The sequence below is a fragment of the Micropterus salmoides genome, unplaced genomic scaffold, assembly GCF_014851395.1.
Source record: "Micropterus salmoides isolate LMB-PRFRI ecotype aquatic unplaced genomic scaffold, ASM1485139v1 Ms_hic_scaffold_6, whole genome shotgun sequence".
Taxonomy (NCBI): Eukaryota; Metazoa; Chordata; class Actinopteri; order Centrarchiformes; family Centrarchidae; genus Micropterus; species Micropterus salmoides.
In genome coordinates this window covers 1,227,264-1,251,701 of record NW_024044348.1, presented here as the reverse complement: position 1 = coordinate 1,251,701, position 24,438 = coordinate 1,227,264, and the positions used below count along the sequence as shown (strand labels likewise).

The following is a 24,438-nucleotide window of genomic DNA, read 5'->3' as shown; positions in this document are numbered from 1 at the left end:
GTGCTGTGAAAGGGTCCGACTCCGAATCCAAAACCGAAAACTCCACTCATAACAAATGTTTTCCAATGTCTAAAACAAACATACATGAAATTCAACTCAATCATGTGGTGTCAATTTATTCAGAGTTTAAAGAGTGATGACATTTCGCTGCATCAGCACACAAGAAAAGTTTAATTAAGCATAATAAAAATAAAAGTTTACAAACCATAAAACAAAAGTAATACAGAGTGGATAACAAGAACCACGTGGCATAAGCTGGGACAGAGTTTGGTTCAAACTCTGTTAAATGCTCTGATTCACAAAACAGCTTCATACAAACATCTGGAATAACAACAGGAAGAAAAAGTTAATAAACTCACAACCTGGTCGAATCAGCGACACTGTGTCTGTGACTGCAACAAAATATACACGTTAATCATGTTGCCAGGAAGGTGCAAAGACTTAGTGGCCAAGAATTCAGGGTATGAATCAGTGCAAACAAACAGCAGTTCACAAAACATCCTGTGAGTCAGCGGCACATTCACAAGTTAACACAACACCGGAGGTCACTACGTGTCCCACCATCCCTCTCGCTTCTGTTATTTCCCTGAATTTCAATTTGAAGTCAACTTTACTTGGCAAGAAACTGAATCTCGGTGTTTTCACCGACCGGTGAGCCAAAATCCCTTTAAAAAGGGCCGAAGTAAGCGATTGTGGAGAAATCCAACACCAGAACAAAACACCATGATATAGAGAGAACCGCCACACAGCAAGTAAAGCAGCCAACGTTAGCCGAGTTGTGGGTTAATAAATGTCTACTGGCAAGTCATTTAGCGCTCCCTGAAATCCCGGCTGGGTTAGCTTAGTGCGGAGGGGTCCGCCACGTTGTTTGTTTCCCATCCACGGAGTCCAAACACCAGCGCGCACAGAGCGGACAGGTGGCGGACCATGAGGAGATTTTTGCTGATTTTGACAAAGAGACGTGTACTGCATCAGAATCACTGACCCCACCTTTAACTACTTAAGGCTGACTGTTAACAGGAAGTTGCTGCGTCATGTTCACGCACCGGGTCGGTTATTGACGGAGCAGCTTAAGTTCCTGAAGTGTGAAATTTACTTATGAATGTTTTTAAAAGCAACTATTTATTGACTAACTGTCAACTGTTATTGATTAACTGACTTAAAAATTCATATTTAATGATTTAATTTCATCCCTTACTGACCTACTATTTACATAAATGCAGCAGTTTTTAGTAAAGCAAAGCTATAAAGTTTCCACACTGAGGTTTTAGCCACATCTCATGGCCTTCATGGAGACGGTTCATTTATCTCGTGACCCAAGTAGGGAACTTCAGTCACATGATCACTGTCAGCATCTTCTTTTCAATGATTACTGAGCCGTCAGGCTGTAAAGTCTGGAAAAGTGGGCCTTATCACATGTTTCAACTCAGAGATAAAGAACAATCCCTCGAGCTCAATCTCCAAACATGGTGCATTCAACAAGACCCAGATACCTACTGCACTGGGACCCTGGACCTGCTGGAACCTCAAAAGGATTCTGATTAAAGGGACCCTGCTGATTGTTTAGTTTACTCGTGATAAAGAGTGTTTACTCGGCCTCCCCCCCTGCATATTTGTTAGAGAACTTGCACCATTCAACCGAAGCAGGTCCTGCGTAAGTTTTACTTTATTGTGCCTACATGGTGCATATTTCTGAATAAAGCTTTGACTAACTGATGCACAGTAAACTGGGGGCAGCTATACGGGCTGAACAATTAAGGTCTACTGCAATATTCAAATCACAGGAGGTGCAATATCTGTTTAAGAAATGTGCATCAAAATCACATTTTAACTTAAATATTGTCGTGATGCAAGGACACATCGTATTACATAGACTTAAGAAAACATCTTTGATCACAACATCAATCATTTTAAAAGGTTTTCCCACAGAAAATTATGCAGGTGAATCTTCCCACGACTCACTGAGCTGAAACAAGGCTGCAGAGGGTTGAGGTGGAGGTGACTCGCTGTGTTGGTCATAACCTACTGGCAATCAAATCAAAGACAGCTCACTCAGATCTTTCTTAACACAGGCTCAATTACCAAATCAGAACAACTTACACTCAACAACTCGACTGTACACGGTGGGCTACATGTTTCCTCCTTAACATACTCCCAGTTTAATGTGCGGTCACCTCCAGCCTGTTAAAGGGCCAGTTCACCCAAATTACCAAACAAAAAAACACTTTTAAACTAACCTCCAGCTCAACAGAGAGTTCAGTAAGTTGTCGGACTGGGACGGAGCGCCGGACAAATAACGGAGCTTCCACGGGAGCTTCAGTGAAAATATGTTGGGGTTTTTTTGTCATTTTGGAGCTCTGGAAATATTTCAACACAGATATGCTGTTTATATTTCACAACACAACAAAGTCAAGCTGCTGAGAACTTAAACGTAACCTCAAACTGACAAAATGTTCTACTTACGATGTGTTTTCAAACTTTAAAAAAGGAGTGACGTTAAGAAAGTCTAGTGATGAATAACTGGGTGGTCAGAAGGACGCTGTCGTCTGTGGTCAGTTCATCCTGGCGTAGGCGTACAGGCCGTTCATCTTCCACAGCTGACAGCGAGCAGCAGAGTAGTTCTTTACCACCAACAGCTTGTCTGACAGGAGAGCAGTGGCTGCTGGGTATTCTGGCCACTCGTCCTCCATCTTACCTGTTAGACAGAGTGTCATCAATCACTAGTTGCAAGAGTTTTCCAAAGATTAGCTTTAGTCAAATTCCTGATCCCACCTGGAGTTCTGATTTGTGTTAAATCAGAATCACACGCTGTCTGGTATGTACTTGATTTATAGTTTATTATTTTAATACCCATGTGTCCATGTGCATCCATGGGCTAGATCAGTGTGAGGGGTTTACAGAGATAATCTTAAAAAAGGTTCAGTGTGTGCATAACTATGTTTTCAGTGGTGTATAAAGACCTTAAATAATAAACCATTATGTTGTTATGACCTTAGAATGAGACATTTTCATCTACATAACCACAGACACCTTCCATGTTCCATGTTGTCTGTCAGTGGCCAACTCACACTACCATGTGATTTAAAAAATAAATAAGTAAATATAATTTCTACTAAAGAAACCTCATTTCTTGACTGGCCACACTCTGCTGTCTCAGATGCCACTAAATTTTACACTGAACCTTTAAGGTCGTTATGTTTGGTATTTATATACCCCCCTATAAAAAGTATAAATTCCCTCAAGCCTCAAACCTCAAGTGTTTGATTCTCTTCTTTTGTTTTTCTGTGCAAAACACAGCACGTCCCCGGAACCGGCACTCTGAAAACGTTTAATATCAAGTGAGTTGTCCTGCGTCTGGACTGAATCGTCTGGAGTGTGCGTTCAGATTAAAATATTAAAAATAGGTTAATTCTGTCGTTACGTCTGAGATTGATGATTTTAAAAATCAGTAAAGATAAAAGCAGGAACCCCCGGGTCTGAAAAGTGAAGCGAAGTGTCTTAAACATGTATTCTCTCTAACGGCCAGCAGGGGGCGACTCCACTGGTTGCAGAAAGAAATGTGATTGTAAAGAAGTCTATGAGAAAATGAGCAGTACCTAAAAGTACAGATGCCACATGATAAATGTTACTCAAGTTAAAGTAAAAAACGTACCTGTTTTTAAAACATTTAAAGAGCTGGTATTCTGTTCATGTTCCTCATCTTATTCAGAGTTTGTACCAGAGCAGGTTTACATGGTTATATGTTTGTCCTACTGCACATTGCTGCAGCTCCTCTTTCCACCCTGTGTTGAAGGCTTCGTTTTAGCTATGGAGTGATACATCTGGTCTCTACATGATCTTTGTTGGGAGTTGCACATGCTCAGTTCCTAGTTAAGGACTACTAGCCAATCAGAAGCAGAGAAGGGCGGGTCAGCGAGAAGCCGGTAAACGGCTCGGGTTCAGCCGTACGTGTTGCCGACCGGCTCGGCAACACGGACTGGAGCGAGAGTTTCAGAGCGGTGAGTTATTAATCTGTATCCATAAAGTTTTAACTGAGCTCTGTCTCTACATCACAGGAACAACTTTCTGTCCACTGACTGCCTGGAGGGCAGCTAGTGTTTGGAAGGGAGAGGAGAGCTGTGTGCTGCAGCTCGCTGTTTCTGAGGGCGTGTCGGAGTCGCCGCTTGGCGAGCGTTATATGAGGCGCGTTTAGCTTTCATCCCCATCACAGTCTGGTAAGCAACCAAGACACAGACATTTACTTATTTGGCAGACGCTTTTATGCACAGCTGCACTGCTCAGCTGGTTAGCAGGACGGACAGACGGAGAGATTCACTGCAGCTGCACATTAGGCTAAGCGTGATCTACATCAGACTTGAAGAGAACAAGTCTACCTGACTGCTGTTCCCGCACTTCACTCTCACTGAGTTTTTTTTCCTCTTGTGCCTAGAAGGATAGTCACTCTTCATCCTCTCAAAGTTGGAAACATTAGCATTCACCTTTGACAGGAAAGTGAGGTGGGGCCGTCCAGCTCAGCACAACATTGATTCGCGCCGAGTCGGTTTTATCAGTTTACATTTGTTTTTCAGCGCTGCTCCACTCAGGTGCGCCGCATAGGCAGCTAATAACAACAGTGTAACGAGGTCTCGTGCAGAATGTAACGGAGGAAAATGTCAATATTTGGCTCTGAAATGTAGCGAAGTGAAAGTAAAAAGTCGCAACAAATAAAAATACCGGAAAAAAATACAATAACTTTCCACCACTGAAAATGTTTCTACTTGTCAGCTGATTTATTCCCTCAGTAAACACTTTCCTGATGAGTTTCTGGTCTCAGTCGCTAGTTTCAAGTCTTCTTCAACACAGCATGATGTTCATTTAGTAAATTATGGTCCCGTTTAGAGGACCAGAGACCAGGAAGCAGCGGAGGCTTTAGGGCGGGTAAGTACATTTTCTTTTAAGCCTAACTAAAATCAGCATCCTGGTAAATATCAGTTAACGTGAATTACCGAAGCACCTTGTTCAACCCGGTCGTCCAAATATGGTCGCGTCCAGTGCCAGGTTGCCAAAAAAAACAAGATGGCGACGGCCAAAATGCTAAACTCGAGGGTTCAAAACGGTAGTTCACGTACAACGGGTGACATCACAGTGACTACGCCCACTTCTTTTATACAGTCTATGGTTAAGATTTGAAAATCTTCTAGTGTGCACCAGGCATTGCTGACATCTACTGACCTTCCTCGGTAGATTTAAAAAAAAATAATCATACTAATGAATAATGATAATAATTAAATATAAAATATATAATTCAAAGGACATCTAATTTAGCTTTTGAATCCAGAACACAGTGGAAAACGTAACACACATCAAATCTAGTGAGTATCAAACACTAACTTATAACCTTTTACAGCTACAGGAGGAAAAGAAACCAGGCAGGAAGCATCTGCACCTGTTTTGGCAAAGTTGGTGAGGTGGCGTGTGATGAGATCCTGGAAGCTCTTGTCTTTGTCAGAGAGCGGCTTGCCCAGGAAGAACTCCAGCCCTCCGAAGAAAGCCACGGCGTCCAGACTGTGAAAGGCGAAGCGGCTTGGGAACGGCAGCAGATCGCCGGTCGTGTTGACCGGTCCCGATGGCGTGTGCGTCCCCACATATCGATACACAGGACTGTTGAGGGCCGCTGCAGACAGGGGAGGTTTCAACGAATCAGTAACTCTGGAATCTTTCTTAATTTGACCATAATTATGAAATAAACTAGTGTGTGTGTTCAGGGTGATGAAGGAACATGTGACCCAGTGCAGCTGCGAGGCTCACTGATGGGTTTTAATAGTTTCTGGATAAACAAAGGAGCTCTAAGGCTCAGAGGAAGAAGCGAAATAAGGTCTTGTTAGTAGATACAGTCACTGCTGGTTCGAGTCATTTATGAGCTGTTCTAAGAAAAACATAGATCACTTGTGTTTTTATGCTGCTTTGTTGAATTTGGCTTTCATTGAATATTTGAGCTAAAATGTCCTGCAGTTTGAGAAGCTGGTGAAAATGCTAAATGGCATGAGCCATCAAAAAAAACAACCTTATTCATCTTCAATCCAGACTGCATAACATAAAAACAAAACAATCATCCAGAAAAATAAATACTTCTCTCAGGATGTCTAAATGTCAGTTTAGTCCGAGCTTCACCGCAGAGTGAGCTTAACAAACCCCACGACACAAAACCTACATTAAGCCCAATTCTGCTGCAGTACAAACTCATTCAGGAGCTGCATACGTTACACAGCGGGACGTCGGCCTAAATTTGTTATTCAGAATAAAAACAACTTGTAATGCATGCTCTAATATACTAATGTGCTGCATGAAGGCAGACCATTTTACTTCAGCTGTGAGCACAGAAAGCACGGCCGGCTTTACTGAGACCAATAAATTGTTCCCTGTGGGCACGAAGACATTCAAAACACGGCTGTATTCAAAACACATACAGTATTTTAACATACGAGACGAAGCTCTAAGGACAGAGGGTGCCGTATGCTGTACAGACTGTAAAGCCCCAGAAGGCAAATTTATATTTGGTTATACTGGGCTGTAGAAATAAAACACAGACTTGGCATACTGACTCATATTTTGTTATGTTTAAAGTTGCTGTTCTTACTCTTGTAAAAGAGAGTGAATAAATTGAGGCATATTTTGGCTCATTTATCAGGGCTCTGATCCACAGGACCCAGAGCCCTTCTGGTTTTTAATGCAGCCCTTTAATCATCAGCAATCACTGATCCGTTTTAATCCTAGGAAACAAGCTAGGTTTCAATTCACTTCCTGGCAGGACAGAGAATCAGCAGGGCTGCAGGAGAAGAAGTTGCAGAATCTTAAACAGAGCAGATTTAAAGCACTTTAATATGAAAAAAAAAAAGCTTTTGAGTTTACCTGCCGCCCTCGAGGCCAGGTCGTTGCTGGGACAGGTGGCCCGGATGTCGGACACCATGGTGGTGTAGGCCCTCTCTGGACAGCGGTCTGCGGTGGGGCAGGGGGCGGAGGTCGGATACAGGTTCAACGCCTCTTTGGGGAGATCCTCGCCGAAGGTCCGAAGTTTTTCTGTGTGGAGCGGAGAGGTGACGGGACGAGACACTGAAGATATTTACAGAGGCTACACGCAGCAGGGTCAGTAAGCACAGGCAGGTCCTGAAGTTAGAACATCTTAGTTATGTCTTTAAAAAAAAAAAAAAGGTGCTATGCACAACATTAACTGCAACTAGTCGTCACACTAGAGCAGCACATTCTCAGACCAAAACAAAAGGCCGCTACGGCCCACCAGACTCCATTGACAAAAACAGTAAATTTACCTCGATTAGAAACTGGACAGAAGCAAAATAAAACTCACCAAAACTGTCTTGGTTAGACTTTCCACTGTTCCAACAATCACCAACTCTGTGCGTTAAGAGTTTCTTTTAACCAAACCAGTGTCAGAGGTGAAAATCTTCGGGCTGCATGCCTCAGCCGGCAGCTGCAACGGCTGGAGCATAACCCTTGGACAAAAGTGCCAGTCGAAGTACGTCCAGTAAAAGTGCTTCCATTTTGCCACCGACAGGCTCAAATTGTTATTTTGGTAACATTATGGAAAAGGATCCCTACAGAGAGAGATCGTTTTGTTCTACAGCAAGGTGACTTTTGTTTAACCCCAAACAGCCGTTATATTGCTCTCGCTCGCCACCAGACTCCATTGACAAAAATAGTTTTTCAGCTCACAGATCAAGACACTTCACTTTGTTGGCCTTTCCACTGTTCCAACAATCACCAACTCTGCTTTGGTTGAAATAAATTCTTAATCCACCAGGCTAGATGAGAAAGGAAACAGCCAAACAACAGAACAGTCTCCACGTTTGAACGAGGACGCCTTTTTTATGACCTCATCTAGAAATATTCACTGCAAACAACACAAAGCCTTCCAGGAGTCTCTGCTGAGTAAAGATTATAACTGAACGACTCTTTAGACCTTTTCATTACTTCTAAAAGGAAAAACTGTCCCCATGGCTAAAGGCAATCTAACACACTTGGCCACAGCAAAACATTAAATATTCAACACCTTCCTGTGCACATTAGCTAGCATAACATGCTAACACTAACACCTAAACCAGCAATAGACAAAGCTGGCTTTCTCCTCCTTTGAGTGCTGCAGAGTGTGTGAGAAAGTCCAGTGATTTACAGTCGACTGTCCTGAAGGTCAAACTAAACATACACTATTATGTAATCTTGCACTGTGTACTATGTAATCTAGTGTAAAGCTAGTCCAGATTAGAGCAGACAAATTTAACCACATTAAAAGTTGAATGCGAGGACCTAAACATTTGATAAGCTACGGTCTAAATGTTTTTTTGTTGTTTTATGTTTAAAGGACTGGGGTGATAGACATGACTGCGGGGCAGTTGGGGGTCAACATAATAACCGAAACCAAACATCCCAGTGATCAAAACTTTTCTTTATGGAGCTTCTTCTGCCTGGAGCATCAATCCCACCAACAGACACCGATCAGGTTCACGCCGGACAATGTGGCCAAAAATGTTTTCACGATAAAAAGTTTCATATCTTTCGATAATTATCACGATAAGTATCAAATCGTTATTTCTTTCGAGTTTAAAGGCTGATTTTTGCCCCTTAGTGAAAGCTGAAGAAAGCTGATGGGTAACTGGGGTTTAAACTTTTCTTTACGTTCGACACAAACAGTGGATCACTTCACAAATCTGAGGTAGAACATTGAAAACAATTATGATAAAACTTTGTCAACAAATATGCACAAGTAAAATTAAGTAAAAAAAAAATTTCAGTCCTTTTTCCTCAACAAATAAACATCTTAATAAAAAATTAAGTCCGAATACTGTGTTTTATGTGTTGTGTTTATAGAAAAGTCGCTGCTGATTTGACAAACCCACCAAACGAGAGAAAACATCCTTCAAAGTTTGTTTTCTAATTGGTATAACCTCCATTTACAAACTGATCCTTTTCTGTCCCCCACAACAGCCATCATTCAGCAGGAAACATTATTCATTCATCAGTCGTGCTTTATCTTCATCAACAATGTCATTCATGTTCCCACAGCAGCTGTTACCTGTTACAAACCACCGGTAGTCGCTCCACGTCCACATGGAGATGTTTTCAGCCGGGGGGCTGCAGAGGAAACACAGAGGGCTGAGTACAGTTTGATCACAGTAACACTCGACAGCGATGAACCCGAACCAGATGAGCGCTCACCTGTAGTCCGCCTCCTGCTCTGTCGTCCCGATCAGGAAAGGAACGTCGCTGTGGTCGCCTTTCTTCTCCCACACCTCAAAAGGTGGAGCTTCGAGGACGTATCCGTCCACCACTGCCACCGGGCCGATGAAGCGCCCTTTAACGGGGAGATCTGTTACATCGTCCGCTGCCCAGGAGGGGTACTCCTGCCACGGGATGTTCTGGGAAGGAAAAAGGAGTTTGTGCAGTTTGACTTTTAGATTAAAAGGTTCAGAGAGAAGAAAATAGAGCTGGAATAAACTGACGTTTATGCCTGTGAAATTCAGACTTATACTATTAGCCTAGTGTTTTGCATTTTACATTCAAGTTCTACAAGTTCTTGTTTCAAGTCGTTTTATTTTTTGCTTTTATGGTTTTGTCATAATCTGAATAATTCTACACTTGTGAGGTTTATAAAAACAATAGTTACTAGAACAGTATTATATAATGAATATTAAAATATTACTGCCACTAATAAATACTACAATACAATATAAGATTTATGTTTTTTGCCATATGGCTGTACTGTCTGGGTACAAATGTATGTGTACATATTTTCTATTCTGCAACACTTCTCTGGCACAATAAAAGAAATTTAAAAATTCAAGTAGTGGTGGATGGATGCCTGATTATTAAAACATTTTGCTGAGCAGGCTGACTGTGCAGATACGGGGAGAAGAAAACATGAGCGAGCACACAAGTTTTAAAACAACTGTAGTGTTTAATCATACAGTAAAACGAAGAACCATCTTTGTCTAACTTTACCTCTTTGTGTCGTCTCTTCTTGTTACAGAACCACTTTAGGAGCTTGCAATTTCTTTTTTATGTGCTTTAGGGTCAGTAAAAGGTTTCATTTATAAATAATACAGTCAGTTAAATGATTAAAATGGATTGTTAAAAGAAATATAAAGCTTTATTCTTTTACTTCTTATCAGTTATTTACCTTTCTTCAGCTTATTAAATTTAAAATAAAAAGGTTTTCCTATTTCCCTTTTAGTTAGCAGCCACTTTCTTTTATAAAACTTCTAAAGTTCATCAGGATGAAGATCAGTTTTCTGTGAATAATTCTGAAGATGTAAATATTATTATATATACACACTGTAGTTTCATTTTAAAAACTGCTCAGTAATTTCCTCAAACAGCTGGAAAACAATGGCTTTTAGCAAGTGTTACTCAAACAGGAGGAAGTAGCTTCTTTGTTGGGGACTATTTTCAGCAGCGGATTAAAGCACATTTGGCACTCTGCTGTGTGGGATTGAGCCAAAATATACTACAGTTCAATCTGGGATACATCACTGCGTTTGAACTGAGAATTAACCATCAAAAAAACCTTCAACCTTATTAAATCAATATTTCACTCAGGTTTCTTTTATGGGACAAATTAAGAAAAAAAGTCCAGTATCTCATAAGAAATCTTGCAAAAAACCATTTGAATAAAAAGTCTGGGAATCCACCTGAGTGGCAGCTAGAAAAATTTAAGGTGACATTTTAAAACCTAATAACAGTGATGCTGCACTTATAAAAGTTCAAGTCATCATCTTTATTCCTGACTGGGCTCGTATGTTTTTGCATTTCATAAAATACATTATTCATAATTCACTCTAAAGTTACGGCGAGATGTTGAACAGAAGCTCTTTTTAAAAATGACTCTAATTTTGCTTCTCCGCAGAGGATCTTTGATTTTATAAATCTTAATAGGGGTTTCTGAGAGAAGATGTGGAATACCTTTGATAAGTTATGGCTGCAAAGTTTAAAAATTTATTTTTTCCCCCCATTAACTTTAGTGTCAAATTTCTTCATTAACTCTCACAGTAAAATTAAGAAGCACTCAGGTGCTCTAATACCTGCATGTGACACTGTAATCCCTCAACAGTAGAGAGCAATTTTAAAAGTGTATCAAAGTGTCTCATTAAATCATAAAGATGAGCTACAATTCAGGTATTTTACGACATTCCCAAATATTAAAGGGAAAATTAAAGAGATTAACTAGTGTTTTGAGAGTGTTTTAATTACTGCCAGAAGGAGCCCTTTGCACCGACTTTACACAAAAACTGAGTCCAACCTGCAGGATCTGACTGACGGAGAGACGTCGGAGGCAGCTCCGGTCTCTGCAGCCCGTCTTCTTCAGGAACACCAGGTTGTCGGTCTCGGCCTGTTCAAGCGTCGCATTGTAGACGTAGGAGCCGCTCATGTCCACCGCCGCACGGAAGAGACCCTTCGCCAGCGGAGACATCATCAGCGTCCACACTGATGTCCCACCTTCCACAGGCCACAGAATGAAAACAAGTTAAACACGTCAGCCATGAACGAGAATCTGTGTCACCCACAGGTCCGGTTCGAACTCTTTAGTTTGTCACGTTGATGCATAAACAACCCTTGCATTGTTTAGTCCGGTTAAAATCGGACCCCGGTTCGTTTCCTCGCCTCGGTACGATTCGTTCGGGCAGATCTGAACTTGTCAAAGGGTGCACCCCCTGCACCGAGACCCTTCAGAGGAAAGGAACAAAATTATAAAGGCAACACTGTTGTTTTTGCCCCCATTCATCATAAGCTGAACTCAAAGATCTAAGACTTTCTCTATGTACACAAAAGGCCTATTTCTCTCAAATATTGTTCACAAATCTGTCAGAATCTGTGTTAGTGAGCACTTCTCCTTTGCCGAGATAATCCATCCACCTCACAGGTGTAGCATATCAAGATGCTGATCAGACAGCATGGGGATTGCATATATAATACATCTAATATATTACAAATAAAGCCTCTGAGGGTGTATTAACAGGCTGTTCCGATGTGTTTACTGTAGAAATGTGTTCAAGGCTTAATTTCCTTCCACTGCTGCAGGAAATGTCTTACATTTTTTAACTTTGGCAGTTAGCTGCTTACTTTGTACCACTTAAGGTTTTTAACTGGACCTTAACTACTTGTATTTACATACAAACTAGAAAAATGTGGACGTTCTAAAACTTTTGTATATAGTATGTATAAATAAACAAAAAGGACTTGACTTGAAAATGAATCGTGGTCCCACCTGGACTAAAAACCAAGTACGTTGCCTTCCCTAATTTTTGTTTTTCTGCATGTCCCAGCGGTGGAGCTGCAGCAGCTGAGGAACCAGGTGTTAACTTGACTGCTTATAATCACAACGGCAGGTGAATGAAACAGGCTCCCAGTTCTCTGGTGGTAGAGCTTTGTTCACAGCCAAATCTTTTAACAGCACAGAATGTGTCAATCCTAGAGCTGTTGGAAAATATCAAAACCTTCATGGCAGGACTGTATTTTTCACCGCAGGGCCCAATGAAACATTTCATGCACCTTTTTTACTGGCTTTGTACCTGAGCTGTGTCCAAATATGGTGACTTTCCCAGGATCTCCTCCAAACACGTGGATGTTCCTCTGGACCCACTTCAGAGCGGCGATCTGGTCCATGAAGCCATAGTTCCCTATGGAAACGGGGGGAGATCGATTAGCAGCGAGAACCTGCTTTGATGTGGCACTGTTTCCGGCGTCCCATTTCCCAGCCCGCTGCAGCAGTTCTGGCAGCTTTTACTAAATTTAACTCTTTTTAAGCTGAGGGAGCCAAGAAATGGGCCACAGAATTAGGAGAATTCAAAATTAGAAATGCGGACGCGGGAGAGGCGGCTCCTGGAAGATGGAGAGGACTTGTGCGCCCTGCCCATCATGTCACGCGAGGCGCTCTCTCATTTAACGGGTCACTTCACATCAAGGTCACAGCAGGCGTATCGGATTTATGTAACAGAACTTATCCAGACCCATTACCATGGAAGAGACTGAGCTCCATTCATCCAACTCGCATTAACATTCATTAAGTATTCTCTTCAATGGGACCAGCACAATGTCAACACCATAAATATTTCAAGAGTCTGCTGAAGTGGTAAATAGCTCGTAAGAAAGTGGCCACTATCCCCATTATAACTTCTTTAACACAACACAAACACTGTGACAGAAGAATATAAGCTATTAAAAGCTTTCTGAAGTTCAACAACTACTAGAGCTACTTCCTAATAAGTGTTTTCAACAGAGCATGTAAAGACTTGTTTATGCAAACTCTGGTGCATTTTAATGTCCAGTAAAAAAAAACACTGCCGTTTGACCTCTGGTGACACCAAACAATAACAAAGAGAGACCTGAAAATGAGTCTCAAGCGGAGACCCAGTTTACAGTAAGCACCGGCTGTCACAGTATACTGTTTATGCAAACAGATTCTGCAATATGTTTGGCAAACTGCCAATTACACTTCAACAAGTTTTTTTAGTCTATGCTGACATTTTGGAGTATATTTATTGTTGTCACTATTCCAGAAGCACAGTTTGTACTCATAACGATAAGTACGTGGTCCGAATATGGGGCAGAGTTTTGGTTTCCTGACAAAAGGTGTCTGGTGTCCCTCCTCTCAGAACCACCATCAGGTTACAGTTTTCACTTAAATAGTTCACACGTCTCCTTAAATGAATTGATACCAGTGCAGATACTCACAATCCCCTCTGGAACATGAAGCTTACATGAAGCTAACATGAAGCTTACATGAAGCTAACATGAAGCTAACATGCAGAGAGGATGAGACGTTCCCAGAGCAGCACAGCAGCTCCAGACAGCGACACTCACAGCTCTCCTGCTTCTCCAGCTAACAACAACAGCAGGTCTCGGTGAACCAGAAAGTCAGCTGGATGTCGGTGGGCCCGTCATTTCATGTCGCCACACATCATGGCTGAAAAGGCTGGAACAGGTCCGCCACTTTGTTTGATTCCCATATTTTCAGCACACACAGAACAGACCGCTAGCGCACCGTGAGGAGATATACACTGAATCTGACCAAAAGACGTTTATTGGATCAGAATCGCTGACCCCACCTCAAACCAATCATTTATGACCAAACACTCCAATCTAACCATATTCCCATCAGACTCCGCTGTGCTTTACTGCTAACTAGCAAATGTTAGCATGCATCACACTCTAAACTAAACTCATGAACGTGGTAAATATTACACCTCCTGTTACATTAGCATTGTCATTGTCAGCCTCGCACATAGCAGCTAGTATGGCCTCTGAAAAAAAGACTTCCACAAATTACCACCAGGGGTGCAACATTTTTTTAGCTGGGACTACAGAACTCAATGGACACAGCTGCGGACGTCATTCGTATAAAGTGCAGCTAAATAAGATGTGATATTGGCTGTTAGGCAGGTGTCATTTAGCAGATAAGTAATTTGACTATATAAGGTCTAACAATCTTTATTGAAAATCCCCCCGTGTCTTCATAAAGTATGGTTTAATTAAGAAAGTATTTCGGCGGCTTGGTTGACGCTTGCTCATACGACTCCCCCAGAACTGTTCAGATCATGTGCAGACGTGAAAGCCACCTTCACACCTTTCTCCCCACAGCGTGCCGCAGACTGACCTGAGGTGTTTTTTGGAGAACCTTCTCTCAGTATCTCCAGCGCCAGGAAGCCGAAGGCGTTGAGTCTGTAGTTGAAGCTGACGTAAACCGTTCCCGTGTCGGCGGCGAGCTTCTCTGTGGGCGAGTATCCCTGCTCTCCTCCACTGAGCTTGTGCAGGAATCCTCCGTGGATCCAGACCACAACGGGCAGCTTGGCGTCGGCCTGCAGCGTGGGCGTCCACACGTTGATGAAGAGGCAGTCCTCCCGGCCCATCACCGTCCCCGTGCTCGACATCGGCCGCATCTGAGCGCACATGCTGCGGAAACGGCCCGCGTCGGTGATCTCGCTCCTGCACACCGGCTCAGCTGGCGGGGCCCAACGCAGGTCACCGACGGGTGGTGCGGCGTAGGGCATGCCCTTAAAGGAGTAAGCTCCGTGTTTCTGCAAAAGAAGGATTCAAAAATGAAATAAACCAGTAAAGGAGAAACATAAAGCTTACTGTTTTCAGTATTTACCAACTTCACACAGGAAGACCTGGATGTTTTAGCAGGAGCAGATGAAGCAAACTTTCTGTCAGGCCCCCATTTGTGACTCGTCATTCAGTATTTTCTTGTCTTTGTGCTCGTGGTGTGATGACAGCCTCTAACAGCCCTTTCTCCGGTCAGCTGCCTTCACTCCGCACCCCTGCCGTTGGCTTAAACTTGAATTTTCACCCAGATCTGATGTTTCCAAGCATCACAAGGTTGCAGTTTTTCCTGCTGATGGTGGACTCACAGTTTACAGTAAACAGCAGAGGTGGGGTGGAAGGAGTACTTAGATCTTGTACTTAGTGTAGGTAAAAGCCTCAGTGTAGAAATACTATATATAGTGCTGCATTCAAAATTTTTATTAGGTAAAAGTACCTAATCAATTCTTAAAAGTACCAAAAATGTACATCAATATGCAGAATGGCCCCTTATAGTATACTGGATTATAAACCTTGATGTATTCATGTGTTCATCACTTTAATGTTGAAGCTTTTAAAGGTGAAGCTCATTTTAAATACTTTATATACTGCTGGGTAGCTTCATCTATAATAATCCATCAGAATGTATTTGTTAATTATAGTTTGTATTATTGATCTGAATCTGCAAAGTACCAAATACATGCAGTGGAGTAGAAGTAGAAAATAGCAGAAAATGGAAAGTACCTCAAAATTGTACTTAGTACTTGGTTTGCTCCGTGGTGTCTCTTCTGTTATTATTATTATTGTTATTATCATTACAGACTGGAATGATGGTAAAACTATGAAAATAACATCTAAGACATAAAAACTGAAGTTTTCTTTTCACAAACAGCTTAGTAAAGTTATAAAAACAACTAAATGTCAAAGTGAGGCATGAATCTGCCTTCAGCTCCTAATTACAGTGTTTCCCTCCTGTTGCAGCACAGAGCAGCTCAGCGCCTCTGAAGTACAATATTCACAAAAAATTAGTTTCATGCTGAGGCCCACTGTTATAATTTCTGCTTAATAAGCACTTGAAGTTACAACATCAGGAAAGTGAAACGAGGGTTCTGGGGGTTCAAACGAGGAAGTAAATCTGAGTTCAGAGCAATACCACATTTGAGTATTAAAAAACTGGAATTTTCTGAGAATAAAATGAATTTCTGGTAAAAGACGGATGTCGTGTGGACTGCTGATAAGAGACAGAAGAGATCTGAGATTTCGATCATGAGGCTGAAAGCAAACAGTATTAGCTACTTTGTTGGTTTTGATTGGTCAAGATTTGACCTTGTTTTAGGTAAAAAAAAACTATTTTCATGGTTGTTATTATTTATTTTCTCGTAAGGACATTTGGATATTTCTCTTAGGGTTGTGGTGATTCATTGATTGTGAAAATATATTGATTTAACGTGCGTCGGAGTGTCGCTGCACGTGTCTAAGCAGGGAGTCGCCCGGAGATACAAAACCTCGAACATCTAAAGTTTGGGAGTAATTTAGACAGAGACCCAACAACGTGGTGCCGTTTTAGGATTTTTGGTTAATTTATCGGCCACGAAAGAGTGAGAAACGGCCTCAACTAACATTATTACAGTGGCAGTTTTTCCTTTGTCCCACATTGATTATCTTACTGCATGTAAAGTGATGAAAGAAATTGGTTTTCTGCAGCTTCACAAAGACAACACAAAATACAGAAAATACATCTCTCATTTGCATTAGACAGGTACCTATAATGAGTGTTAAGTGTCTCTTTTTCAGGATGATTAAATAAAACATTGAATTATTAATGAGACAAGTTTATGATGTTAATTTTGTATAAATTATTTGTTATACTGATGGAGAAATAAAACAACAATCTTAAGAATAACCCTCAATAAATTGTTGTTATATTGATCAATTGAAAAATAATCGTTAGGAAAGCCCTGATTTTATTTTGTACATGCACAGGTGGACAGTATGTCCATGTCTTGACCTCGCTGAGAGTCTGAACTCACGTGTCTTCCTCTGAACTCTCCGCAGTCTGTCGACACCTGGGCGAGGCCGGGCGGCAGCGTCTGGGCGATGTAGGCCAGGTAGGCGGCGAGAGAGAGCAGCGAGAACACGCCGAGGCAGATGAGGAAGATGCAGCGTCTGGAGAGCACCAGCAGGGGGTTCACGTAGTGTCTGTGACGGACGTACTGCACCTCCTCCTCCTCCTCCTGCACCAGGTAGCGGTACTCGGTCCTCGCCGGGACCTCGTAGGCGTCCTCATTCATCTTCACTCTGGCTCAGAAGACAGAGAGCAGAGAGCGCTGAAGCATTTGGACCAGTTCAACTGAGATCAAATATCTACATCTCAACACAAGAAATTCATAAATGGACACAAGCTTTGTTTAATGAAGACTCATCATAAAATGATTTGGCTTGTTTTGTTGTGTTTTTCACACCTGGAACGTGAAACATGCTGCTGGAGAAAAGCAGTGAGTCGAAAAGTAAAGACACAAGTACTTTTACTCAAGTGCTGTGCTTAGGTAGGCTACGATTTTAAGGAGCCTATACTAGGGCTGAACAATCGATGGAAATTTTATCTAACTCTCAACATTGTCTACTGCAACTTCGTAGGAGGAGCACTATTTGTCAAAAAGTAAAAATACCATTTTAAATTGAATATTGTGGCAGAAATATCCTGGCCTACACATCTACAAAAGAAAAACTTTTTTATTATTTATTATTTTATTATGTTTCTCAATGAAATTAAGTTCAATTTCAGTCAAAATGATCACAATTAGATTTAATTTACAGAAATGAAATAAACATCCTATTAAATCCACCAAAACTACATAAAAGAGCATTATATAAATTATACAATGAGACATCAATTGATAGGTTATATCTTCTTTAATATGCATCTTTATGTATTCACCTTTGTATTAATTACCTTATTTATTTATTTTCCTTTATAATTTTCAATTTTATAAATTAGTTATTTTTAATGTATTTATTTATGCGCTTGTTTTAATCATTTTAAGTTTTTGTTTAATCAATTTTATTTATTTATGTCTCTCTTTTTAACATATGAATATTTTTTTATTTCTGTATTCATTTTTCGACTGTGGCACACTCGGTTCTTCAGACTTCTCTACACTGAGCACACACACATCATAAAGTACAAAGTGCTTCAGAGAGAGAAGATGAAATAAAAACTTAAATAAGCAGGATAAAAGAATATGAATGTATCTGCCTGTTTGTGACGGCTAAAGCTAGTTTGCTCCAGAGCTGCAACCATTAATGGATTATTTCTCAATTATTAAATCACTGGGCGACTATTTTGATTATGGATTAATCGTTTAAGTAGTTTTTCAGGAAAAAATGTCTAAATTCTTTGATTTCAGCTTCTTAAAAGTGAATCTCTTCTGGGTTCTTTGCCTCCTCTATGACATTAAACTGTAAATATTTGGGTTGTGGACAAATAGGACATTTGAGGACGTCTTCTTGGGTTTCAGGAAACACTGGTCGACATTTTCCACCATTGTCTGACTTTTATAGACCAAACAAATGACAATGAAAATACTCGTTAGTTGCAGGCCTCATTTGCAGATTCAGATTTTTTGCAAAGAAACTCTGAAGATTATTCAGGGCAGATTCTCTCTGCAGAACTCTTATTTGTGATGAAGTGTTTTTCCACGGTGGTAATACTGCACTCACACACAGTTTTTGCACTGTGTGTACTTTCTGATGTATTAACAGCAATGCTGTATTTTGTTGAATTGTTTATAGTTTGGGTGAAGGCCTCAAACACGCGTGCGCACACTGAAAAATAAACAAACAAAGGGGGGGGGGGGCATGTGGTGAACAAAACGCGACATAATGGGAAGAAAACTCAATCATATAGTTAGTGGATCAGTATTCAGCAGATATATTTAAGATTCCTTTATTTCACACAGCAGGTGAATCTCATGTTAAACGCTCAGCAGCGTTACTGTCGTTTTATCTGACAACTATCGAGTCAAACTAAACAAACCGGACTTGGTTCTTAAAACGCCCCTTTTTAGGGCTCAAATCAACGTCACTACCTTCGTGTTTTCATGTTTTTCTGCCCTAAATCTCAGCTTTTCCTGCCGTTTCCTCTTCACCACAAACTTCCTGTGTCTTTATTCAGGCGGCTCGACGCTGTTAACACTTCTGCAAACTGCAAAACAAATGAAAAGAACAGAGTCTGTTCACTCACCATGTCCTGTAAACACGCAACACTTCGAAGAGAAAAGTCCAAAAACAAAAGTTGACGCATTTACTTCTCCCTGGGGCAGAGTGCGCATGCGCCGAGGGATTTCTGCTTTTTATTTTACAATTAAAGGGACAGTGTGCTAAAAACGTAAGAGTGGTGGAGGAAGAATTCCTTTAATTAAACTACTTTATGTAGTTTTTAATCTTAAAATAACAGCTTTAAAGTCCACATGAAATCATAATCAGTGTTTATTTGTTTTTATTGCATATGCCTTGCACTGTATGTCGCCAATACACCAGCCTCTGGCTCAACAATGAAAAAAAAAACGCAGTTTTGTATGAATTCTTGATGGTATTTTATAGTTTGTAATTTCCTGGGAATCACCCCCAAAAAACCAAGGACGAAACAATTACAGACCCGTCGCCCTGACCACTGTGGTAATGTAGTCTTTTGAGCGCCTTGTGTTGTCCCACCTTAAATCCATCACAGACCCTCTCCTGGACCCCCTGCAGTTCGCCTCCAGAGCCGACAGGTCTGTAGATGATGCAGTAAACATGGCCCTTCACTACATCCTCCAGCACCTGCACTCCCCAGGAACCTACACCAGGATCCTGTTTGTGGATTTCAACACCATCATCCCGGCCCTGCTGCAGGACAAGCTCCCCCAGCTGAGCGTGGTGGGGACGAGTCCCTGTAATCTATGACCTGGTGCAGCCAGAACAGTCTGGAGCTCCACGCTCTGAAGACAGTGGAGATGGTCATAGATTTTAGAATGAGCCCAGCCCCATCCTCCCCCATCATCCCGTTTCTCCCCAGTCACCACTGTGTCGGCTGGGATTGGCTCCAGCCCCCCGCGAACCTGTACGCAGGATAAGCGGTTGATGATGAATGGATGGACGGACTCTGGCCATGAAGTCATCAGGCATCTGGAAGGCATCTGGAAACTGCAGTGGCATCACCTGCCCACTAGAGAGCAGTTTAATATAAGCATTTAGATTATTGTCAGTTTGTGGTGTATCTGTATAGGAGGGTGAAACACATTAACACTTATGGAGATAAACATAAAGTCAAGAAGCACACAACAGAATGTCATGTGATTTTGCCAACTTCAGATATTAATTCATGTTAATGTTTACATGACGTTTTGATATGGTGTGTCCACCACTGCCTCACCCACAGAATAAACACTCCACCATAAAGAGGTATAAAAAGACAACGCTGCCATTTTGACCCAGAAAAATAAAGCTTTCTATTAATATATGATTATTGTTGAGACAAGATTACTGAGATGGTATAAGTAATACCAGCAGATCAGAAGCTGTAAACCATCTAAATTCATCCGTACCTCTGGCATGACAGTAATTTATCTTCAGAACTTCAGAACAAGCCTCGGTGCTTTAGTTGTTATTTAAAGCTATGTGACTTAAATGTTGAGAATAATTCACATGTTGCTTATTTATATCACTCATCATTTCTCTTTATTGAGTAGGATAATAGTTTTACCAAATAGTTTTTTCTTTAAGCCTGTAAAATAATGAAAGAAAACATTTACGTCGTCCTCACATAACATCTTTGGTTGTGGAGCTTTTTGATATGCAAACGAGCTGGGTGTTACTGTACAGACATGACGGGTATAAAAAAAGAAGAGCTCTGTGTAAAACACTGGCTGGCCGCAAAGGTGGAAGACAAAGTGAGAGGCAAACCGGAGCAAGACAGTAGAAAAGACACACAGTCACAACATCCTGGAGATCTAAGAATTTTCAACTCTGCACTGATCTCCTGTTTTTTGAAAGCATGGATGGTAAGTTCTGCTTATTATTCTCCTCACATCAGCTCGTTTTATATATTCAGTACTGTTATTAGAGATGATCCAAAGCATACACAAAATTGATAATTGCAGCAGCCTTTTCTCTTGTCTTAATCAAAAAGCCCTGCAACGAATAAGCTGCGTGCTTTAAACAAGAACCAAGAGGTCCAATAACATCACACCTGGTTCAGCGCCTTTACATCCACTCCCTGCCTGATTTTAAGATCTCATTGATTGCTTTTTTGGCTCTCCATGACCCGGCTCCAGATTATATTTTAGATCGTTGAACTTATTATGAACACGTGCTTAGTTTTAGGGCTCCCAGGCTCGGAAACAACGGGCCCGAGGAAGTGTCTTCTTTTAAGTCTGTTGCACAATATACATCACAATATGCACTTTTATCAGAAAGCATCTCCTGAAGTTATCTGAGCTGCCTATTTATTTTACGGATTTTATTCTTGTTTTATGTTCTCTTATATCCTTTGTAGTTATTATTAGTCATATTTTATTGTTTATTTCTATTTTATTTTATTTTGCTCTTGTGTATTTTATCACTTGCTGTGGTATTAAATAAGTGCTTCACAAATAATATTAATAACAACAACAATAATCGTTATCATCACAACAATCATCATCATAAGTGTCAAAGCATTTGATTTATTGATTGCTGTCAGGAAGAAAGAATTACAGAAAATATGCTTCCAAAATAAATTGCATAAATTGCAATTGTAGTTTGTAGTGAAAGCAATTTCATTAAAGATGGTTAAACATGTAAATAAACATGTTTATTTTGAAAAGTCCCTGCATTTCATGTGAATAAGGATGTAAGTATTTTGTATAAGTAATAGCAATTCCCATTATAGCAATGAATATGCATATGGTGTTGCTGCTTATCATGCAGTTACTTCATAAAACTCTTCCAGGAGGTTTTACCTTCAACGGTCATCCGAAGCCGAACAAAGCATTCAGTTCATTTGCCAGTTATGTTAGTAAGCTTTTGTTGTCAGCAACGTTTCACTACTTTGGTGCCACTTTTCTCAATGTATATTTACTGAAACTCCAGAGAGAAACTACACTAATATTGTATATTACTGACACAAAGTACTTATCGTCTTCTAGCTTTAACAAGGATTGTGGTGTTGGGAAAAACTGGAATCGGGAAGAGCAGCATCGCTAACACCATATCTGGAGAGACTGTGTTCGAGGTAGACCATTCAGCCTTATCTGGAACAAGTGAATGTCAAGCAAAAAACATATCTGTCAATGGAAGAAGCATTAAGTGGATTGACACTCCTGGGTTCTTTGACACACGGAGGTCTGAGAAGGAGATGAAGCCTGAGATATTGAGGTGCATCACAGAGTGCGCTCCTGGGCCTCATGTTTTTCTCATTGTGCTCAAAGTGGAGAAATACACAGAGCATGAGCAGGCTGTCATAAATAAACTCCAAGAATATTTCTCAGAAGAAGCTTTAAAATATTCCATAGTTCTCTTTACACATGGTGACCAGCTCGCTGAGGGAGAGATTATCGAGCAGTTTGTCCTGCGAAGTAAAGATCTGAGTGATATGGTGAGGAAGTGTGAGTGCCGGTGCCACATCATTGATAATAAATACTGGAAGAACAACCAACAGGATGGATACAGGAGCAACCAGTTCCAGGTAGAAGAGCTACTCAAGACAATAGATAAAATGATTGAGGCCAACAAAGGAGGCTACTTTACCAATGAGATGCTCCAAGAAGCGAATAGAAAAGCAGAGGAAGAACAAGAGCATATCAGACAATCATATCCAAACATGTCACTAGAGGAGATCACACAAAGGGCTAAAACCAGTGTCTTTGAAAAGTTTTGGCTTAAATTTGCTGGTGGTGCAACAGCAGCAGCACTGTTGGTAGCTTTCCTTGGTAGGTCAATGAAATAATTCACAAGAGCACAATGGGCCGGGTGCAGAGTTGCCAAAAGTTTGGGCGTGCCAGGTATTACGTGACTCCTTCTTGTAACTGGCTCCGAATCAGCCCTTATCAGCCAACAACTCCAATACGGCATGGCTGGAGAGGCAAAATGTGCACGTTCCTCAGTCCTGCCAAAAACATTGACACAAATGAAAAAAACCTTTCTCTCCGTCTTCTTTCATTACGGCTGTGTCTCCATCTCACATTGACAACAGCAGCCATCTCTGCAACACTTTGCGGTTTGCACCTTCCTTTCAAACTTATTAAATCCAGATGCTGTTGCACTCACATGAAATTGCGTTTAGGCTCGTTAGATCACATTGCGTGTATAAATAAATGTATTAGCAGGTTACCCTCCCGTTACTTTGCACAATAAAACTGAAACGCCCCAAATTTTATATTCATTAAGGCAAAAGAAGTAAATGAACAACAGGTGCTATGTTGCACTTTTGGAAGACGTCATTCTGCGTGCACACCGTTAGCAGATCAGCTTACGTGTTAATTTGCTGCTGATATCAAGTTAGCACACGTTTTTGCTCACGCAGACCTTTAGTAAATCTGGCCCTATAAGTACTAGGAGTAGCAATAGTAGCAGTACAGTGTTTTTTCACCACTGCAGCGCAGACAGCTGAGAAATATCAGGAGAAATAGGTTTATTGAAGTGATGCAGCTGACACACAACAGGCAACAGAGTCAACACTTTTGTAGAGTAAAGAGCTTTGAGACTTGATACCATATTTCTGAGATTCATTAAAATCTATACCATAGAGTATATTCTGCTACAGCCAGCATTCAAATTATGTATGTGTGCAGCTCTGCCAGTGAGCGTGACTGAATCTTCTATCAAAAATGCTTTTGAAATTTATTATATATCATGTCCTGTTTGTAAAAATTATGTGTGTGTTTGGTGTCAGATCACGAACTGTCAACGACCGACTACCAGATCATACCTCTTGACAGCGCATTCAGTTCATTTGTGCCATATATTAAAGCTAAGTCTATCTTTTAGAGTTTTAATTTATGGAAACTTTTGATTCTACTTCCATGTATGTTTTCTTTAATCCTGATACAACAATAAATCTGCAAATTCTTGTTTCCAAGTGTCTTTTTTTCATTGAACTATTTGCACTCATCCCATCAGCTGAGCTGCCTGACGTTAATAAAAATAGGACAGGATGTATTTTGTTACTGAATTTACATATCATTCATTCATGTGGCCGAGTTTAGTCCAGTTGAACTTTGAACTAAAATATACAAGCCTTAGCCATGCTTAAGAGGTGGTGTTGGAACAAAGAGGAAGACAAAATGAACAACAAAGAAAATGAAGGCTGGAAGATCCTCACGTCATCATGTACGAATCGGATTTCCAGACAAG

The 24,438-nt window shown here is 40.9% G+C and overlaps 2 protein-coding genes across 2 annotated transcripts; one reads left to right on the top strand and one right to left on the bottom strand.

Annotated features, from left to right (window-relative positions):
• Positions 1–100: 100 nt before the first annotated feature.
• Positions 101–19,414, bottom strand: si:ch211-71n6.4 (para-nitrobenzyl esterase). The gene is made up of 10 exons (XM_038701989.1): positions 19,310–19,414; positions 17,097–17,364; positions 14,642–15,062; positions 12,558–12,665; positions 11,288–11,484; positions 9,208–9,407; positions 9,065–9,123; positions 6,889–7,056; positions 5,426–5,653; positions 101–2,695 (listed from the first exon to the last, which is right to left on the bottom strand). Exons 2-10 carry the CDS (start codon positions 17,355–17,357, stop codon positions 2,553–2,555), a joined length of 1,785 nt encoding a protein of 594 aa, XP_038557917.1. The 5' UTR covers positions 17,358–17,364; positions 19,310–19,414; the 3' UTR covers positions 101–2,552.
• Positions 19,415–20,957: 1,543 nt separating this feature from the next.
• On the top strand, positions 20,958–23,331 carry LOC119890474 (GTPase IMAP family member 7-like). Its single transcript, XM_038701770.1, has 2 exons — positions 20,958–21,107; positions 22,233–23,331. The coding sequence occupies exons 1-2, from the start codon at positions 21,101–21,103 to the stop codon at positions 23,030–23,032; spliced, it is 807 nt and encodes a 268-aa protein (XP_038557698.1). The 5' UTR covers positions 20,958–21,100; the 3' UTR covers positions 23,033–23,331.
• Positions 23,332–24,438: the final 1,107 nt, after the last annotated feature.

Excerpts from the sequence above, each read along its gene's own strand:
- si:ch211-71n6.4 (XM_038701989.1), bottom strand. The coding sequence starts at position 17,357 with ATGAATGAGGACGCCTACGAGGTCCCGGCGAGGACCGAGTACCGCTAC. Across the intron at positions 12,666-14,641 it reads TTCTCCAAAAAACACCTCAG|GGAACTATGGCTTCATGGAC; the intron begins GTCAGTCTGCGG and ends CCGTTTCCATAG. Across the intron at positions 9,124-9,207 it reads GAGCAGGAGGCGGACTACAG|CCCCCCGGCTGAAAACATCT; the intron begins GTGAGCGCTCAT and ends TTTCCTCTGCAG.